Raw genomic sequence first — 19,080 nt, forward strand, 5'->3', positions numbered from 1 at the left:
TGCTCAAAAAGTGACTGCTGTCAGCAGCAGTCTGGACCTATTGCAGCAGTCAAGCAAGTGTGTGGAACTCCCATCCATCCAAACCTTCCCGGGATACCCGTTCAAGTGCTGCTACTGTTAGTTTTTCCACCTGTTGGTGAAAAAGTTATTCTTAATGCTAGACCTAAACCACCTAGGTCCCTTTATACGTGATTAGCCACATGGTTCTCATCTTTGTAACTCCTCTTATTTACACAGAAGCTGCTGCTTGACTTTAATCTTCCTTATTGCTGTGTTCATTTTCTAGTTCTGCTAGATCTTTAGAGACTCGGAAGGGAAGGCAGAGGATCTGACTTCCACACAGTATTGAAAATGCAGTTATAATATAGACTTGTATAGTGGTGTACCATTTTCTGTTTTGTTCCTTATTCTTCTCTTAAACTTTAGTGATTTTCAGCAATTCCTCACTATCAAAAGGTCCTCTGCAACTCTGAACAAAACTGAACCTTCACAAACCGTCATTTACATTATTTATCCTTTCTTTCTTTGACAAGAATCACTTTACACTGGAATGGTCTAAAGTTCAGAGACTAAAAACAGACAATGTGAATACACAATGCTTTAAGAGATGCCAAGATTTTAAAAAAAAAAAAAAAATGCCAATGATTAAACGGCATCACTTTTGGTGTCTGAATAACTTCCAGCAGATCTACTCTTTCCATCAGTCATGAACACTGTCCAATTATTATGTAAAAATATACTGAGTCACACAATTACTCATACAATCTCATTGACATCTGAAATAAGAATGAACTTTACACGGGTAACAAAACGAGCATGCAAAAGACTTATATGGTAAATACTCCTTCCTACAATTTGTGTTTCTAAAGATCTAGAACTGTTCTCCAACCCTCAATATCTTAACACATAGATGAGTATTTAAAAAAACTATGGAAGCTAGAAAATACAGGTAGATACTGCTTTATAAAAATTCACCTTGAAAAGTCAGCACGCAGTTAACAGTTGATCCTTCCACATAGTTTTCTGGCATAGGTGACCAAAGAAATGTGTAATAATCTCTTGCAGTACTCCAACCAACCTAAAATAAAATAAATCACAACAACAAGAAAAAGAAAAGAAAATATTAGGCAGAAAAAATTGCTACATATAGTTAAGATATCACAGCCTGGCCTTTACAACATACTGTAATATGAATATTTCTGCTTCAACATGCAATAAAAAGATATTTAACAATGTTTACAAATCAAGAATATTTTTAACAAGCATGTCAAAGATTTAGCATGAATTTTATTAAGCTTGTTACCTAAGGCAATAAATGGGTCTAAGGCAATAAAAGGGTCTATATAAATTAAAACACCAGACAGTTTTCACTATACTTTAAACTATTATTTGGTACATTTATATTTTTTTCTATAAAGATACACTAGTATACACTGAAAATACAAAAATATTACTTCAGAAGTTTATACTGAGATTTTCTTAGGGTAACTTCTGCCAATATCAACTATTTTGTGTCCACAATCCAACAGGTTCATAAAAAAACACAAAGGAGGAAGGAGAAAACACCTCTTCCCTACTGAAAATGACAAATATGACAGGTTTAAGCTAGCACTTTTTTTTTTTTTTTTTTTTGACAATTTCTGCAATACTAACTAAAGACTAGCATTTCACTGGAATGCTAATTCTTCCATTTATACAGCACAATATAACTGCAAGGAAAAAAAATGCATGAAAACCTAACTCAGTTAAGTGAGCTTAACCTAACTAACTAAGTTAGTGCAGTTTCCCCAGTAACTTCAATAAACACCTACTTTCCAATGTTTCATAAAGCCTGCAGTTCCTTGAAATAAGAAATGATATCCCCCAAAGAAATATATTCCAACAAGCTTGAAATACATGCATCTAAACCTGAAACCCAAAGCAACCAGTTACTATAAAGCAGCATAGAACAATAATAGTGTAATGATAAAGGAGTGCAATGAAACAGATGTATCTGTTCTAACTAAAAGAAAATATCAAAAACCTGGTCAAAAAGTAGTAACACGTTTTGTCAGTTACTGTGTATGGTGTCTTGGAAGAGTTAAGAAGGAAAGGGGGCAAATTGTCCACCGATTTCATCAACATTATTGGAGACAAAAAAAGAAGAAATTGGTAATCATGATTTCTATTACTTCAGTAGACAAGATCTCTAAACTTTAAGTTCATATCAAATCCTCCTTTATAACGGATACATTGCAATAGTATATCTTGAAAGGACTAAGAACTGTTTCTTAAGAGGTTGTCAGCTTTACAAAAATAAAAAGGAGAAAAGAATGGGCAATGAGAATACGGGCAATGGGAACAGTAGTACCCAAAGTAACTAAACAGTATTTACACAGTTACAGATTTCGAGTAGTATGAAAATTAATAATTAGCATTAGAAAAAAAATCTGAAGAGACTATTCCATAGCTGCCTTTTACAAAACTACTTCTCCACTTTGTATTAAAAGCATGGCAATAGCTACTGTTTGGGAAAAAGTAATTGCTCTACAACCAGGCCTTTTTTACATTAATAAAAAGCAGAGATGAACAACAGCAAAAGCAGCTCAAAACTTCTTTTTACTAGCTATAGTCAATTTTTTTAAGGCAATATTCATTATACAGAACAGCTTCTGACTGTTCTGGTGACTCAATAAAACAACCAAAATGGAACCAACTACTGTATCTTAAGCCTATTCTTAGACAAAGAAGATTCTGTGACATCCCCTACTGAGGGGCTTTTAAAAACATGAATGAAATGAGAACTCCTGAGGTTGTCCTTCGCACACTAAAATATTTTAGAAATAAGAAGGGAAGTTCCTCTGGTAACTTGGGGTGTCAGTGACATTGGGAGGTGGAAGAGGGAATAAAAGCAATTTTTCTGTAACAAAAATCCACAGAAAAATCCACAGATTTTTTCTGTAACAAAAATCCGCAGAAAATTTTGTAAATTTTCAAATTTTCACGTTAGTTATGTTTTCATATCCAATTCAGATGTTAAGACACCCTTTTCACTGAAGGTACTTTCACCTCTGTGAAGGGAAGCATATACCATTACAGGCATACAACACAGAAAGCAGACAGCTTTTTAAACACAGAAATTGGGTTCTCAATTGAGTGAAAAGCCTGTCTTGTTCTTTTTAATTTCAGAAGGGAAACTGATTTACTGTGTTCAGAACAATCATGGTAAAGAACCGAAGCAATCTCTTCATCCTACTCTAGTTTCTAATTCTGTTTTAAACAAAGAAATAAAAGAAAAAGCAAAAACCATCCAAACAAAAAAAAACAACGTTCACACACATCCTATTTTCCTGAATAAAATGGGCATTCCTTCTGATAATGAAAACTTCAGAAAGTGTAGAGGGAGCAAAATCCATATAAATATATGAATATAAAACCAAAAATGGTTGCTAGCATGACCTCTTCCCTAGGTGATCAATTCAGTTTCCAATTCAATTTTTCTCTATGCTGAAACCCTAAATTCTAGGAATACTTTACCTCTAACAGTAATGTGCACAATTTATTTTTTTTAGGTCATTTGAAATTCTATTCGTACTAATACAAAGAGACTAATTGTGTAGAAAGCAAATTACCCAACTCTTCTGGACTGTTTCTGAGCTGGTACTATATGTTCAAGTGTAACTCTAATCTGTGGGTTATTGGTAAAGAGAGAACCATGACGCATCACCAGCTAGTGGGCAATACCCTGGGAAGTTTACCAGGCACGTATTTTCTCCATCAATTCCCCCTATTTCCTGTCACCCATCATCTGCTTCCCCTAACAAAGCTCCCCATCTCATACTGTCTTGACTCTTAGAAGCCAACTACTTAAAGGGGCACGTGCAAGTGGCTCTTCTCGTCCAGTTGCATAAATTAAAAAAGGAGAAGTTTGTGTACCGTGCAGCAAAAAAAGTTAAATTAGTAACATCATTCAACGTCTTTTCTACTGAACAATGGTTTTCATCAATTTTCATAGGATTATTTCTTTGGTGACAAAAACAAGGAGTAAAACCAAAGTGATGATATTCCAAGAAGAAAATGACAATAAAAGTAAGTAATAGATGTTTCAGGTCAACAATCTAGATCTTTCAACCATTTTTCTACCAATATGTTTTAATTAAACACGAAGTACGCAGTGATTTACAAATACAGTCTTCCATAACCTTCTCTATGGCAACAGATTATACAGTCACAGACTGTACGAGCATGCTGAAAGACTCAACAATGGCCTAGATGTGACTGTTGACCAAAAAAATACATATATATACATATATATTTCATTCACCTCAGCAGGAAAGCTGATAGTTGCCTAAAATAGGACTAACACTTCATAAAGAATTTTTAGAATTGCTTGAGGGACAGGAAATAAAAACAGAAATACTGTCAACTGAAACTAGGGGGAAAAAATACAGAGGAAATCAACCAAGAGTGAAAATGATGAAGAGAAAGATGGGAATACTTGTCAATCAGACCACAATTAATTTGCATGCAGGGAAGGGAGGAGTTAAAAAAAAAAAAAAGAAAAGAAAAAGGAAAGAAAACTGTAGCTCTAAAAACAAAATGAAGAACAGCCTCCTCCTCCAGCATGTTGGCTTGGAAAACTATCTTCAATTTAATGACAGGGATAAGAAAAGCTAAATCATTTCTCTGATTGTTGATCTGTGTGACAAAACATACCAGAGACAACTAATACAGACTATTTCCAAGGTCAGACTCCACCAGGGTACAGGAGTGACACCCTTCAAAGCCCCTGCATGAAGCCATTTATTGTGAAGACCTCTTTTGTATTACACTGACAGGAGAAAGATTTTTGTGTATGGTAATGTCCATTTAAGGTGGTTTTGTTTGGTTTTGCTTTTGTTGTTTCTAATTAAAAAGACCATTACGGCAAGTGATCCAATACAATTCTATCTGGGATGCAATGAAAGAGGGCAAGCCGAAACATTTCTTGTAAAAAGAAAAATCTGTGCATCTTCCCAGTAATAGTGCAGGCCTCAAGAAGTTAAGTCATTCAACAGGCATCAACAGTTGTGGCAATCAGTAGTGTATAACAGAAAACCTGAAGAACTTTTTTTTCTAAGAAATAAATGTATTTACTTATTGCATACCTATCCTTCTTTAAATGATACCTTCTGTGAAACCTATAGAACTTGAGAGGAGTGATATCTGAGCACAGACTAAAACAAAGAGTTCTTGGGCCAACACATTCTTTAATTTCATACTTTTAAAGCTCAAAAGGTAAGATTTGTTACGTTAAAAGCAAATAAATTAGACCTAATGTTTCATTTTCAGAAATATGTTCTCCATAAAATGATGTTCAAGTAGCAGGTGAAGGCTATCCTGCCACCCTGCAAACCTTTTGCAGCTTATGCTCTTTGGGTGATGTGGCTCATTTTACCCTGCTGCAATTTGCACTGAAACAGCAGCAGCAAATAAACTACTCTGTGAAAATAAAAATAATAATTAAAAAAATCCAACCCTAAATCTGTTTCGATTATTCATATCTACCAATTTATCTACACAGGAGTACCCACGAAAATCCCTGAGTAACAGAGCAGAAGAAAAACTTCAAACACAGACTACATTAAGAATTCAAAATTGTTCTAACGAGCAGATGCAAAGAAATCCTCCAACACTTCAGAAGCCATCAGCACAAAAACAGAAAGAAGCAGGGCTTCTTTAGTGCCTGTCCAAACTCTCTCCAGCACACTACTGGAACTGCAAGATGAGTGCACGTTCAAAGTAAATACAGACGCTATTTACATGCTATTTAAATGCCTCATAGAACCTTGATCGCAGATTACATCATTTCATTTTTTGTTTCCTGCAGTTACTGACCGAGTTCTAAAAAGTTATGATCTACCTATTCAAGCTGAAAACAAATTTATTGACATTAATATCTCGAACTTAAAAGCTGTCCAAAAAAAAAAAAAAAGGAAATGGAAGGAAAGAGATGGAAATTCACACTTAATTCCTGTTTAGGCCTCACATGACGTTACAGCCCTATTCTCCTATGAAGAATGCATTCTAATATACGCAAATGTGAAACCAAAGTAAAAACAAAAAAAACTTTCATTAGAATACTGATTAAAATGGCACATGAACAAGTCAGGCAAATAATTTTATAGTATTTTTTTTCTTTTGTAGTTGATACTATTAACTGGAAGAGTATTTCGCATTTTAAAAAAAAAGCAACAAAAACCAGTCCTCCCTCCAGACAAACAAAAATCTCAAAAATTAGAATAAGACTTTCAATATGAGAACACCATCAAGTAAAACAGTATGTGGATCAAAACTGCTACAGACTTTGTTGTTGTGCCAGAACTCAGTTGGGATACCCTTAATAAAAGTAACTCTGGAAAAAAAATAATAAAATAAAATAATAAAAATAAAAAATAAAAATAAAAAGCACTGTCAACTACTAACATAAAGCCAAGTTCCAAAGTGTTAAAACCGAAGGAAGTATAGACTGTCAAATATACACTTTCTTCCCATCAGAAATCTTAAATAAATGAGAAATCTTAATAGGACATACAGTGGACCTTCCTGTGAGCAAGGAGGAGTACAAAAGGCACAGTCTACTACTAGTCTAATTTTAAAACGTGGCAACAGCAGGTATTACAACATCCACATTCGAGTACACAAACATTATAAAGTACACAAGAAATCTAGCATATTAGTTTCTGAAGTTCAGAGGAGGAAAACAGAGAACGGCCCATCAAACTAAACACAAGACTTGTTGTGAACTCTGACCTCAAGTTCATCATCCAATGCACTGCCTGGATGTGCTGACGCTGTAAGGAATCACTTTTTAAGGAATTCACTGAAAACCCGGAAAGTATCTTGCTAGAGTTAAAAACTCAAAATATTATTAATGTCCTTATTTCTTAGCAAAAAGAGCAAACGACTTAGATGATGCAACTCCCCTAAACCATAATATATATACACACACACATAAACATATATTTAATTTTTACACAGAATTTTTAACCAGAATTAAAGTCTCTGCTACTAACCTGGTACTCAGCACATCCTTCTAGCCCCTCCGCTTCTCTACTTTTAATTCTCACAAGCTCTGCTCAGAAATCCTTTTTCAATAGGAAAAGCTGTGTATACGTTCCAACGCTCTTGCTTTCCATACCTTAACCAACAGATTAATAGTCCAGAATCCAAATCCTACTTTCACCGTCCCTACCCGTTTTTAAACCAAACACAAAATATATGACTAAGCATCATGTCATACTGAGCTTAGTTTATTATGTACAATGTGTTACTCAAACAATACTTTGTTTATGTAGTTCACTTTCTTCCCATAAAACTGAAAGTTTTAATAGGTCATTACAGAGTAATCCATTCGCTATATTCCTATTCCCTACTTTTGAGCAAAAGGGCTTATTTCATTTTAAGACATCATAAACTACTTTTTAGTTATATAAACGAAACCTGTAGTAAACTTCAACATTTCCACTGTGACTAAAGTTTAAGATGTCTAACACTGGCTGGGCAAGGGGGGACAACTGAACCATCTGCAATACTCACATCAGGCAGCGCTTCCTTTACTAACAGCTACGTAGGTGTCACAGTTCTTTCTTCTTCTGTGCTGCCCCCCACATGCAAACCCTTTTCTCATCAAAATGGCCAACAGTGCAATTTTTACATTTCACCCACAGTACATTCCCACCAAGTACCTAGAAGAAAATTAGCTAACTAGCAAACTAAATGATGAAAAACACACAAAAAAAAAAAAAACAGTCATAGAGTTAGGAATTGTCTGTTTCTCAATAATATACTACTGAAGAAAAGTAATGACCAACTATTTTAGTTTTGCTCTGTTTCCTTTAACTTACATCTGATTTATCTTAAAAAGTGTAACCTTTTCTAAGGTAAAAGCTCTGTCTTACAACTGCACAGTGTTTACAGTGTAAAAATACTTTCAAGCTTCGTTTTTAACTTCTTGAGTTTTAGATGAACACGGGGAATGAATACTTCCCTCCCTCCACCCTGATTTTGTGCTGTTTCTTTCCCTTATAATGCCTTCGCAAACTCAGGCAACTTGGTCTTGAGTGTGACAGCTTTAAAGGAACATGACTGCAAGAGAAGCTCATGCGGCCCTTGCTCCACTAGCCTCAGAAAGCTGTCGTGCAACTGGATGAGCAGCAGCTTAGTAAATGTGTTGTGCAGATAGGTAACAACAACAGAGCAAAGAAGCAAACCCAGGAAACACTTGTTTAGCTGAACCAATGCAGGCATAACCAGTTGGCCTTTATTGTCAATACCTAATATGATGCAATTCTAAAGTAATAATAATAATTTTAACTCTGTTGTTGTTATTGTTAAATCCTTTCTGTAATTCAGAAGGAAAACCATGCAGTTTAGAATATAATTTGGCAAAGTACTCTTAAGTACGGCAAGAATACATGAACTGCCTCCGAAAGAAGAAAATCACATGCCCAAACCCAAAGTTGTCCATCTCTGCTGAATGTTATAAACACGTACAGGTAATCTTTTAACCCAGGCTATTGAGAACATATGGCATTTGTTGCTGTATCAAGGTACTATCAGGTTCCTACCCTATTATCATCTCTTGTTGGTTGTATTTCTACCTCATAGTTCAGAGGAATATGTCAAAATAGCATTGACAAAGTGCGTAGACCATAGGATCAACTTTCTCTCCTATTGGATATAAATCACAATAAATACAGAAAAAAATAGGAATGCTCTAAAAAGAAAACCTGATACATATGTAAATGACTGCCCAAGGAAATGTTATGACAGATCAAAGAGCAACAAAGTTACTGTTTGCTTTAAGAGATAAGCATAAAAAGGTAGTAAAAAGGGTGATTAATCAAGTATTAATATACCATCACATTTCATGAAAACTATAAGTAGCACAACTTTTTTATTTCTCCTGGCCACTTTGTTATGCCATTTTTGTCTCTTAATACAAAAACCTACCACAATAAATATTTTTAGAAAATCAGTGACACTTTGGATTGAATGTCAGAACTTCTTATCAAAGGTAGCATCATGCAAACCCAGCTAATCTTTCTCTATCTAGTAAGGAAACAGTGAATGACGGTATCATGGAGTTTTATTTTTTTAATTTTATTTTAAAGAAAAGTATTATCTCAGTTATCTGAGGCATCTTTCCAAAGAAGACAAACCAGAAGAGAACCGCTCTAATTGGCGGACATCATAATTCTCGAAACACTCTGAATTCCGTTAATTCTATTCCCTACTATTTTAAAAACAGGACATACTGTTCACTACTCATTTCTGTATCCATCATATCCTGTTGTGCAGAGATGATTCCATGCCAAAAAAATTGTATTACAGTATGCATGTGGTCAATAACACATCCAGCTGTTGCCCTACACTTCACAATTGATCTGTAGATATGGAAGTAATTCTTATCTAGAATATCAATCTCTGACAAAACCAGGACTTTGAAACTGCTCACACAAGTTGTGCTGGCATTTGTAGTCAAAGTTCAAAGCAAACTAACCCAGAGGACTACACAAAAGCCCGTATATGTTGCCTTGCTACAACACAGCAACCAAGCTATTTGTTAGCTGTCTATACAACCCACTGCTGATTTTACAGAGGTTTTGAGCACAGACAAGCTAAATTTGAGGTGCACTGCAGAGAGTGATCAGTGAACTGCAGAGAGAGAAATTAAGGTGCACGTAAGCACATGCATTGTAGCAATACATAAACAGGAGCTGAGGTGTGGCCTCCTAAATACTGAGTACCCTTTCAGAGCAAGTCTGTGCTTACTGTGTTCAAATAATCTTTCAAGATCTTCCCAATCCTTTTTTTTTTTTTAATATATATATACGTTAAGATACCAGAAAGCCAGATCACTGTTTTTAAATTGTGGATATTAAAAACGTATACATTAAGAACAAATTTCCTTTTCTTCTCTAGGGGTACATTGAGACAGTCAATACCAAACTATGCCTACAATTAAAGTCAACACCCTAGAAGAACAGCAATGAAGATTACTTAAGATAACAATGGGAACTGAGAGGTTTGAGGGACTAGGTAACTAATGAGAAAGCAAAACTGAAACCATTATCTTTAAACGTGTAAGATTCCCAGCTGGTATCACAGACCTTTCCAGCGTGCCGACCTCAGCAAAATTAAATCTTCAGAAACCTAGATGCTATTATGATGCACACCACAAACACATACATCTGTAACTCTACTCTCTTAGAGTAGTATCGTATCACATCCCAAACATGACTTCATTGTGCCTTTGAGATGCACAGTAAACATGCATCTATTGTATACTGAACATCTGCGGGTCCTACTTGCCCACACATGCCCTAAGCAGAGGCATAAGCAATTCTTCCTAAAAGCCAAATGCTTTTTTTTCAAACACTTCTGCAAGTCTGGACATTATGTATTAATAATGAAAAAATATCATGTGGCCACATGATTATTTCACTTTATTGCAAAATGAAGTCACAAACTGTAGACTTCCCCATCCGGAGATTAGGACCACCTACCAGCCAATTTTTGCAAACAGATGCAGTATACATAATAATTGGTTTTCCTCATTTCAAAGGTTTAGATTTAGATTACCCTAGGAGCCTTTCCAGATTTCAATTAATCAAAAGAGAAGGAGAGGAGAGGATGATGGGGGCACTGGGCTTAGATCATTCTGGGAAGAGATATCTCTTATCAACTCTTTCAGGAACAACAAGCCTTCTTCCCTCTGACTCCACACTAGGAACTCAGGTTCTTCTGCACAGAAACATCCAATAGAGGGAAAGCAGATTTCGAATCATAGCTCCCACAAAATATCCCAAAGAGGGATTCAGGGTAAGAAAGTATGCAGAGCACTAAACCAGTACTTAGCTGTAAAACCTTTTTGTCTCCCCTTAAGTAACAAGCAGCGATAAAACTGATGGAGAACTTTTGGTGCTTGGTAGCAGATGGTCCTCCAAAATACCACAAAAGCAGAAAAGAAATAGCAACGAACGACAACAGATTGCGAGAATCAATTAAAAACTGTTTTTAAGCATCCTGTAGGGAACAAGGAAGAAAAAGAAGGATATATACAGAAAGAATAAAAAGGCTGTATACTCAGAACTTTTACTCAAATGACAAAGATAAAGGTAACATCGTCTTCACAACAGTACTTCTTCCCCAAACAAATTTGCCAGAAGTACAGTCCCATGTTTATAACCTTTAGATACACCTAGTTTATAAGGAAACTGGTACAGCAGGATAGTTCAGTTATACAGTAATTGGTGCATATAAAACATTATCCTTTCAATTTATGAACACTGGGCTTCCATTAACAATAGAAGACAATTTTCTTGGGAACAGTTTCATATCCACCAAGAAATGCCTTCTGTTCAACATTACAAAATTTGAGCATTTAGCAATTTAAATTACACCAGCAACAACAGAAAAATCACGTTTTATCTACAGCATATACAGAGAATTGATGGAATCTGTTAAGTTTCAGGAGAACTTTGGGGATTTATTCAGCTCTTTGTAATAATGTCGTACAAATATTGCACAAATCCCTAGCTCAGGTCTGACATTCTAGACCTATTCTACCTCCCAACATGACTTTTTGATGCCTCTGATTGCGAAATGCAAGGAAGTGCATTATCTTGCTCTTGCTCCTTATTTTAAGCTGCTTTGTAAATTAACCTTAAGAGGATATCTGTAAATAAACTACTGCAACATGAAGCAACCAGCTGTGGTACCTTTCATTGAAGTCATTTTCATATCACAGTTCTAAACAGAAGCCATAGTCAGTGATGAAAATGGAACACCGAAAACTGGTAACATTTGGAGAGGGGGTTAAAAATAAAAACTGAAAATAACTGAAAATAACACATGCCAGGTGGAAAAGACTGAGATAACAAAAGTGAAAAAAAAAATCTATAAACAAGTAAATAACCACAGTAAGCAACACAGGAGGAAAAAAAAAAAAAAAACACACCACCACCACCTATAAGTAATTTCTGGCTCCTACCAAGCATTCCATTTTTAATATCTCTTTTTCACATACGCTGCACAACACTATGGCAAAATTAAATCCTATAATAATCACACATACAATAAAAACAGGCTATTCGACATGTGGTGCACACTACAGAAACATTTAAAAAACTCACACGCTAGAGTTTAGGAGTCAGTATATGAAATCATTTTTTGCTTCTGGGAACTCCTAGCTTAATTTCCCTTTAAAAAGGAAACAAATTGACAAACCAAACCCTTAAAAGTTGCTGTTCAGAGAATTTTGAAAATTGAAAAGATTTGAAAAATGAACTTAGATTGGAATTCCACATAAAGCAGCCGTGCCAATTAATTAGGCCTAGCCCCAGTCCTTCCTAATCTACTTGTTCCCATCACGGTGATGCCAACAGAGCTGCCCACTGCATCATATGGTGAGGAACCAAAAGCAGCTGGGAAACGAGGTGGAAAAAGCTGGGGAAGGAGGGATGGCATTATCCTGTCAGATCACTTCCCTGATCCATTTCACTGTGCAGCTGCCAAAAACAGCTAAGACTAGCAAAACAAGCAGAATGGTATAAGGATACAAATAAAAGTCTACTGAAGACGTCATTGCCACTGAAGAAATGGACTTGCAATCTAAATGAAAACCATCACTTAAAAGGTTCCTATGAATTTTGTTCAGTTCAGAAAAAAAAAAAAAAACCTTACTTAACCAGTTGAGCAAACACAGGACAAGGGCTTTAACTGTAGACAATATAGTTGTCTACAGTTAAAGCCATTGCCCCCTAAGATGGGAAGTCCACATTAGAACCACCACTAACAAAACGTTCACAGGAAAAATCTTAGTTCCTACTTAGTTTTCTGTACTAATCTGATATATATATTCATAGGCAAGGATACAGATGGACAGGCGGCTTCATTTAATGCGCTGTACTGTAACTATAGTAAGATGGTATATTCGTAACATTTAGTGAGTATGACACAGTCACAAACAGAAAACAATTTTCTTCCTTTTCCCTATTTCACAATGCTTCTTTCCCTTGTGTTGATGAGAATGAGGTGAACTGGAAACTCAGCTGGGGAATTCCATTAAAAATAATCCAAAATGTTGGTCTTAACCTCAATCAATTTCCTAATTTGGTCCATCACACAAGAGCTTGCTTCAAGCAAAGGACAGGAAACACAAGAAATTAACCACTCTGAGTAAAAAGAAAGGGAAAGCATTTCTTTTAGCAGCACTGCTACCTCATGTCATCTCAAAGCCTTACTCAAACAACTGCCAAAGCCATATTACCTGCCATAACCAAAGCAGAAAAAAAAAACCTCATACCTCAACAGGTTATGCCATCACAGACATGATGAAATCAATCTGTACTTTGTACACAGCATTTCATGCAGTAGCTGAAAAACTGTTTCACACTTTTTTTTTTTACTTTACTTTTTTTAATCAGTATTTTTAGGGTCCTAATCGCCTGTCTCACTTAGACCAACACACAGAGCCACAACATTAATTCCTCAACATACATTTAAATAATTTCATAATGCTTGTGTAACATGAAGAGCACTCTCTTTAAAGTTCTGATAACGTTTTTTGTTTCATTAATGCTGTTAACTGAACACCAAGCGTGCTGAGTCACACTCCTATTTGTCAAAACTTACCAGAAAATCAAAACACATGTACATATTTTTAAACAATTCTCACTAGAGGAATCTGCCTGCTTGTAGTTACTGCCTCCTTCACATAATTTAGTGACTGCAGTCAAAAAATTATATTCTTCAGCTATCAGTGGACAGTTCTAAGGGACAGGTCCTTCGATAACAAAACAGTCTGTTACATTTAGCCGTTCTCCACAGAAGTATCACTTCTTTAAAGCCCCCAAAAAAGCTTCTATTTACTATCCAAATAAGGCATACAAGCATCATCTACTATGAGCTATATCGACAAAGAAATGTAGATCGACATCTTAAATAGGAGCAGATGTAAGAATTAATCAATTTCTAATCTCTCGAGACTATCTTTAAAAGTAACTCCAAATAAGTCACTGATGTGAGGCAACTGATATGGCCTCTCCTCCTTTATTCAAGGGTTTGTTTTGAACAGTTTTTGTGATCTATACCGTTCATCCTGCTCTAGCAACATAAACGAGTCAGGGGCCTGGGTCACACCATCTTCAGCTTAGCTTTGCTCTTTACACACACACTTCACGCTTACTCTGCTTTTCATATAGTCATGCTCACAATGTCATTCTATGACCACACATTTCTTCCCATATCATCTCCATTTAATTCTGCACCACACCACTTCATGAGAGCTTCCCTTTACTCCAGCACACACGTATTATACTCATTCCTCTAGTTTTGGTGTCCGGTCTAATCTTTATTAAAAAACTCAGACTTTAATTGCAGCTACTTACACATCACTTAAGTGATGTTCCACTTGAGTTTATGAGAGTGTTTTTATTGCTGGATTTTTCCTTTTTTAGATGATAAGAGAAGACAGTGAACGTGTGAGAAATGTGAATAGAACAAACTTTACTTACCTTGAAAATACCAACCCAGTCTTTCTGATGAGGATGGATAAACTGGGTCAGAGTGTAGTGACATTCAAGGTGTGCGTTTGGAAGATAGCTTTTTGCCACATTTTGAAAAATCACATGTGCAAAATTGGAAGTCTGTAAAGCATTAGCTGAAGATGGAACTTCTTGAAAGGATGACATGATTGATCTGCAACAAAAATCATATAAGTTGTTACTTCAATATAGTGGAAGAAATCAGTTAGAAAGGAATCTATTTGAAATATACCAGACCGAGACAAACAAACAATTCATTCCTCTGTTCTGAAAAACAGACAGCTATAGACCAAGCCCACCAAAATACATTGCCTCAGCTACACTCCAAAACAATCACTTCTCAGAATGAAAGGGCAGGCACTTTAGCAATGACACCAAGATGGAGAGAGCATCACTTAGCGAGATGTCCCTACTATTATATCACAGATAGAATATCAGAAAGTGGGAAATAAAAGTGGTGGGAAAATGAAGCGGGGTTCTGACTTAATGAAATGTCCTTAAAGGTTCTAGATGCTTCAGGGAAGGAGAAACAAAGTTCTGTGGTTTCCCTTAACTTCAAACACTTCTCAGAATCTGTAATGCTCAGTACTTTTGACAGCATTTTCATAAATGAAATTCTTGTTCCCCTCTCAGTGAAAATAACAAAGCTTCACTTTAAGACATTTTAACAAACAAGAAAGTTTAGTTAAAAAGCCTTTTTTTTCCTCTTCTTCAAAAGACTCTAATCTCTTCTCTCTTTAGCAGTCTGTGGGCATCTTTTATTGTTCCCACTGTAACCCACATGCCCGCAGTCCTGCATGTTTACCATAAACAATGGACTTCATTGACAGTGAGAACATTTATGTCTGCATGCAGTTTGACGGATTAACACTAATTCAGTAGGATTGTGAAAGCTTTTAAGCACCCTTCCTATTCACCACCTCATTCAGGATACATTGCGCTAAAAATTACAGCATTGCCAGATGCTTCACAAGCACACCAAAAACGTTCATTTCTCAGATTGAGCAATATCTGTCAAAAAGATAGGCAACTGATACGTCTCAGGTGTCTGATTTAAATCTACCACCACAAGTTTGTTGAAGTATTTCATACTATTTGGATTGGGGCCTTGGATATCTAGCACAGTTCTGGAAAGAAGAGACATCCTATTCTTGCCATCGCTATTAAAAGTTATTTTATACTGACCAAGCAAACACACTCATTGAATGAGGTAACTGCCAAGCGAGTGACATAATACACCAGTTTTATTAAGATATATGTGGAAACCAATCCCAAAAAGGGACGGGCCACTGCAAGTCTCGCGAAGTTCAAAGATTAAAGGCTGTCTGCATATTTCCCACAGCCTTTTAAAAGTTGTTTTCAACAGTCAGGAAATAAGTAGCAAAGAACTCATGCTTTCAGAAATAAAGTGCGCTCTGAAGCGAACAGGTATTCGTCACTCAGAACCAGCTTATTACTGTCCAAATTAGAGTGACACAAAGTACAAGTCAGCAGCCATGACATTTTCATATACTAGATGTTAAATAAAAAGCACTTTTGTGCCCTGAATGACACAGCTATAAAGACTAAATGCCTAACTTCTTGTCTTCGTTCCTTTTATATCTGTTAATTTTCACAAGAACTTACACAAAAAATACGGTAAATATCAAAAGACATTTTAGAAGCAGTAAGTTACACGCAAATCCCACCTGTTATAGAACTTCTGAGTACAGAAGCGAAGGATATTTTACAGCATAGTAAAACCCTGAAAACTCCCACAGAGTTTTCAAAACAGAAGATTACATGTGAGACACCTCACAAACCTATTCCAAACTAATAAATAGTAAGAAGCCACAGCTTCTACAACTGTAAAAGAAACACAACAGCCAGAAGTTTTTTTCCTCCGGTGTAACAAATTCCTTCACTTTAGTAACTGAGCAGTATCTGATGACATGTAACATTGACACAGAACAGACTGCACCAGTTTTCCTCACTCGAAAGCACAAAAAAGTAAAACATTAGAAACAAAAACAAGGGGATTAAACTTTTTAAACGGATCTATAAAAAATTATAAATTTATTATGAGTACGTGTTACAAAGAAGCAAGCAATAAATAAATAATTTTTTGCGCAGTGGCCTGGTTTCCAGGCCCGAAGCTGAACTACTGAGAACTTTAAGCCTGGGATTACAGCTCCCCGTCAGGAAAATCCCCGGAGCTGAGGTGAGGCGATCTCCTTGCAGCTGTGGGGATGCTGGCTGCCTGCCTGCTTACCTCACGGCTGCCGGTGGGGAAACAGGGGGGGAGGAGGAGGAGGAGGAAGAGCCACGTTAGGGCTTCATCACTGCCATGACAAGCGATTTTCTCGCGGGGGCAGGCGGACGCGCTGGCCTTTACACGCCGAGAAGGCCAGCAAGAGGAAAAGCTGGTCGAGCAGGAAAAAGCAGAGGCCGCAGCCCAGCCCCTCCCGGAGCCCCCGGCCCTGCCTGCCCGCGCCTAACCACCCCTCCTCAGCCCTCGGGGATAGGGGACCCCGCTGCTGCTGCCTCCCTCTCCCCCGTTCCCTCCCTCCGAGCCCCGGCACGGCTCCCCTCTTCCTCCCCCACCCCGAGGAAGTCGCCGGGGGGGGCGGCTTCCCCGTGGCGCAGCACGGCGACCCGCCACCCGGCGTCCCCCCCCCGGCCGGCCGGCCGGAGGGCAGCGGCGGGGAAGGGGTCGCCGAGCCGTGCCCTGCCCTCAGCCCGGCCCCGCGGCTCCCCTCACCTCGGCAGGCGCGGAGGACGCCGGGGACATCAACATGGGGCCTCCGCCATCAGCGCCAAGCAGCTCCGCCCGCCCCGCGTCACTTCCAGCGCCGGCGCTGCCCGAGCCGGGGGCGGGGAAGCGGCCGCCTCAGCCGGGGGGGCAGCCTCGGGTGGCAGCCTCGGGTGGCCAGAGATGGGGAGACCGGGCTGGGGGTGCAGGGGAGGCGTTGTACGGGGCTGTTGCTCACATAAAACACCTGCCCAAGCCCCCTTACTGCGTGTGGGTGGTTACAGCACGCCTCGTGTAATGCTCGCGTACCACGATTCAGTCGTGTCCTCCTCCTCCGTCCCGCTCCCAAAGCACTGAACGCTGGCACCTTGTGTCGGTGGTATCGGTTTCCCACTCTTTGCAGGTCTTTCCTGGGACCTGCAAGGAGTGCAACCGAGGGAAGAGTGAGGTAAGAGCGGTGGTAAATGCGTACGCAGTTCTGCTTGCGTAAACTGGCAAATCCCCGTTAAAGCACATCACCTCATAAATGCGGTGATTCTGCTGGGGTTTTATCCAAAGTCGAGTCGTAGGACATTCACCAGAACAATGGGGCTGAGTAACAACCAGCAGCGATGAGTAATCGTCAGTGGCACGCTGGACGTGTCCCAGTATGCTGAACTTGGACGGCTCCCGCAAATGGTCTTCAAAATCACCTTTGCCTCCTTACTGCTAGTGTTTCTTCTATATTTTCATGTGTATTATCAATGAACAGGCTATGTGGAGATATATGTTTAAGTCATAAACCTCTGACGTAAGTCGTTGAGAAGATCACTGGCTAGTTTATGGTCACTCCTAATGGAAATGGAACCAAGGTGGAGCATAGAAGCTCCCCTTTCAAGTAATGAAGGTTAATCGCTGTACATGCTTCTATTTTGTGCTTCTTTTTTCAGAAACCAACCTTATGTCTTCGTGTGTACCACAGGTTATTAGGTAACCATTTGATTTACGTACATAATAATCTCTTATACTATTCATATATTCCATTTTCCCTGAAAAGGAACTAATTCCCTGCATTATATACTAATGCATTGTTTTAGAAGACATAAGAAGTGTATGTGAAGTCCTTTTTCTCCTTTAAGACCAGGTGATTTTTTGTAGTGGCAAATGAAATTGTTATGATAATCTGAAAAGCAATACATTTTTCTGGGGAGGTGGAGAGAGCTATACTTTCTTATCTCTAGCTTCCATTTCTTCTCGTCACTGCCCTTTGCACCACATGGCATGATAAAGGGCTGTGTAAGAGTCACAAGATGCTGTTCTCTTGTGGGCTGGGACTTGGAAAGAACTTCAGTTTCACTGTCAGTAGCTGGGAAATATAAATGTGGATGAGACTAACAAGTAGTTTTGCTTTCACTGAACATCATTATAATGCTAGTTTATGGAATATAGTGGGAGGTTTGAAACAAAGGTGTTCTTTGGCAGTGAACAGTTTTTACAATAAGCGCCTGAAAAATAAATCCTTGGTTTCCTAATAAAAAAATATACACAATTCTGGGTTTTTAAAGAATCTTGGGGTATTTGTGTGCTCAGTTCTCATTTCATAAATATTTATTTAGTATAAAGAACTAGTTACGGTTTAGTCATAATTCAGTATTAAGTTATAATAATAATTTCTATTGCTAAACGTGTCTATAAGAGGCAAAACAAACTACATATGCCAGTTGTCATATATACAAGGTAAATATTAAAGGTAAATAAGTCAAGAATAATTTCATCTTTTCTTGTACTTATATCCATAAT

At 37.7% G+C, this 19,080-nt stretch overlaps 1 protein-coding gene across 4 annotated transcripts in view; it reads right to left on the reverse strand.

Moving 5' to 3' along the window:
- The window catches only part of TAX1BP1 (Tax1 binding protein 1), a 57,163-nt gene extending 39,703 nt beyond the window's left edge, over positions 1–17,460 (reverse strand). For all 4 annotated transcript variants that reach the window (XM_083823211.1, XM_083823209.1, XM_083823210.1 and 1 more), the window contains exons 1-3: positions 17,311–17,460; positions 14,541–14,724; positions 976–1,078 (exon numbers count right to left, since the gene is read on the reverse strand). In XM_083823211.1, the coding sequence (XP_083679337.1) occupies positions 976–1,078; positions 14,541–14,717 (280 nt within the window). In that variant the 5' untranslated portion in view covers positions 14,718–14,724; positions 17,311–17,460. The remainder of the gene's footprint in view (positions 1–975; positions 1,079–14,540; positions 14,725–17,310) is intronic.
- Positions 17,461–19,080: the final 1,620 nt, after the last annotated feature.

The sequence above is a fragment of the Anser anser genome, assembly GCF_964211835.1.
Source record: "Anser anser genome assembly, chromosome: 2".
In the NCBI taxonomy this organism is placed as follows: domain Eukaryota; kingdom Metazoa; phylum Chordata; class Aves; order Anseriformes; family Anatidae; genus Anser; species Anser anser.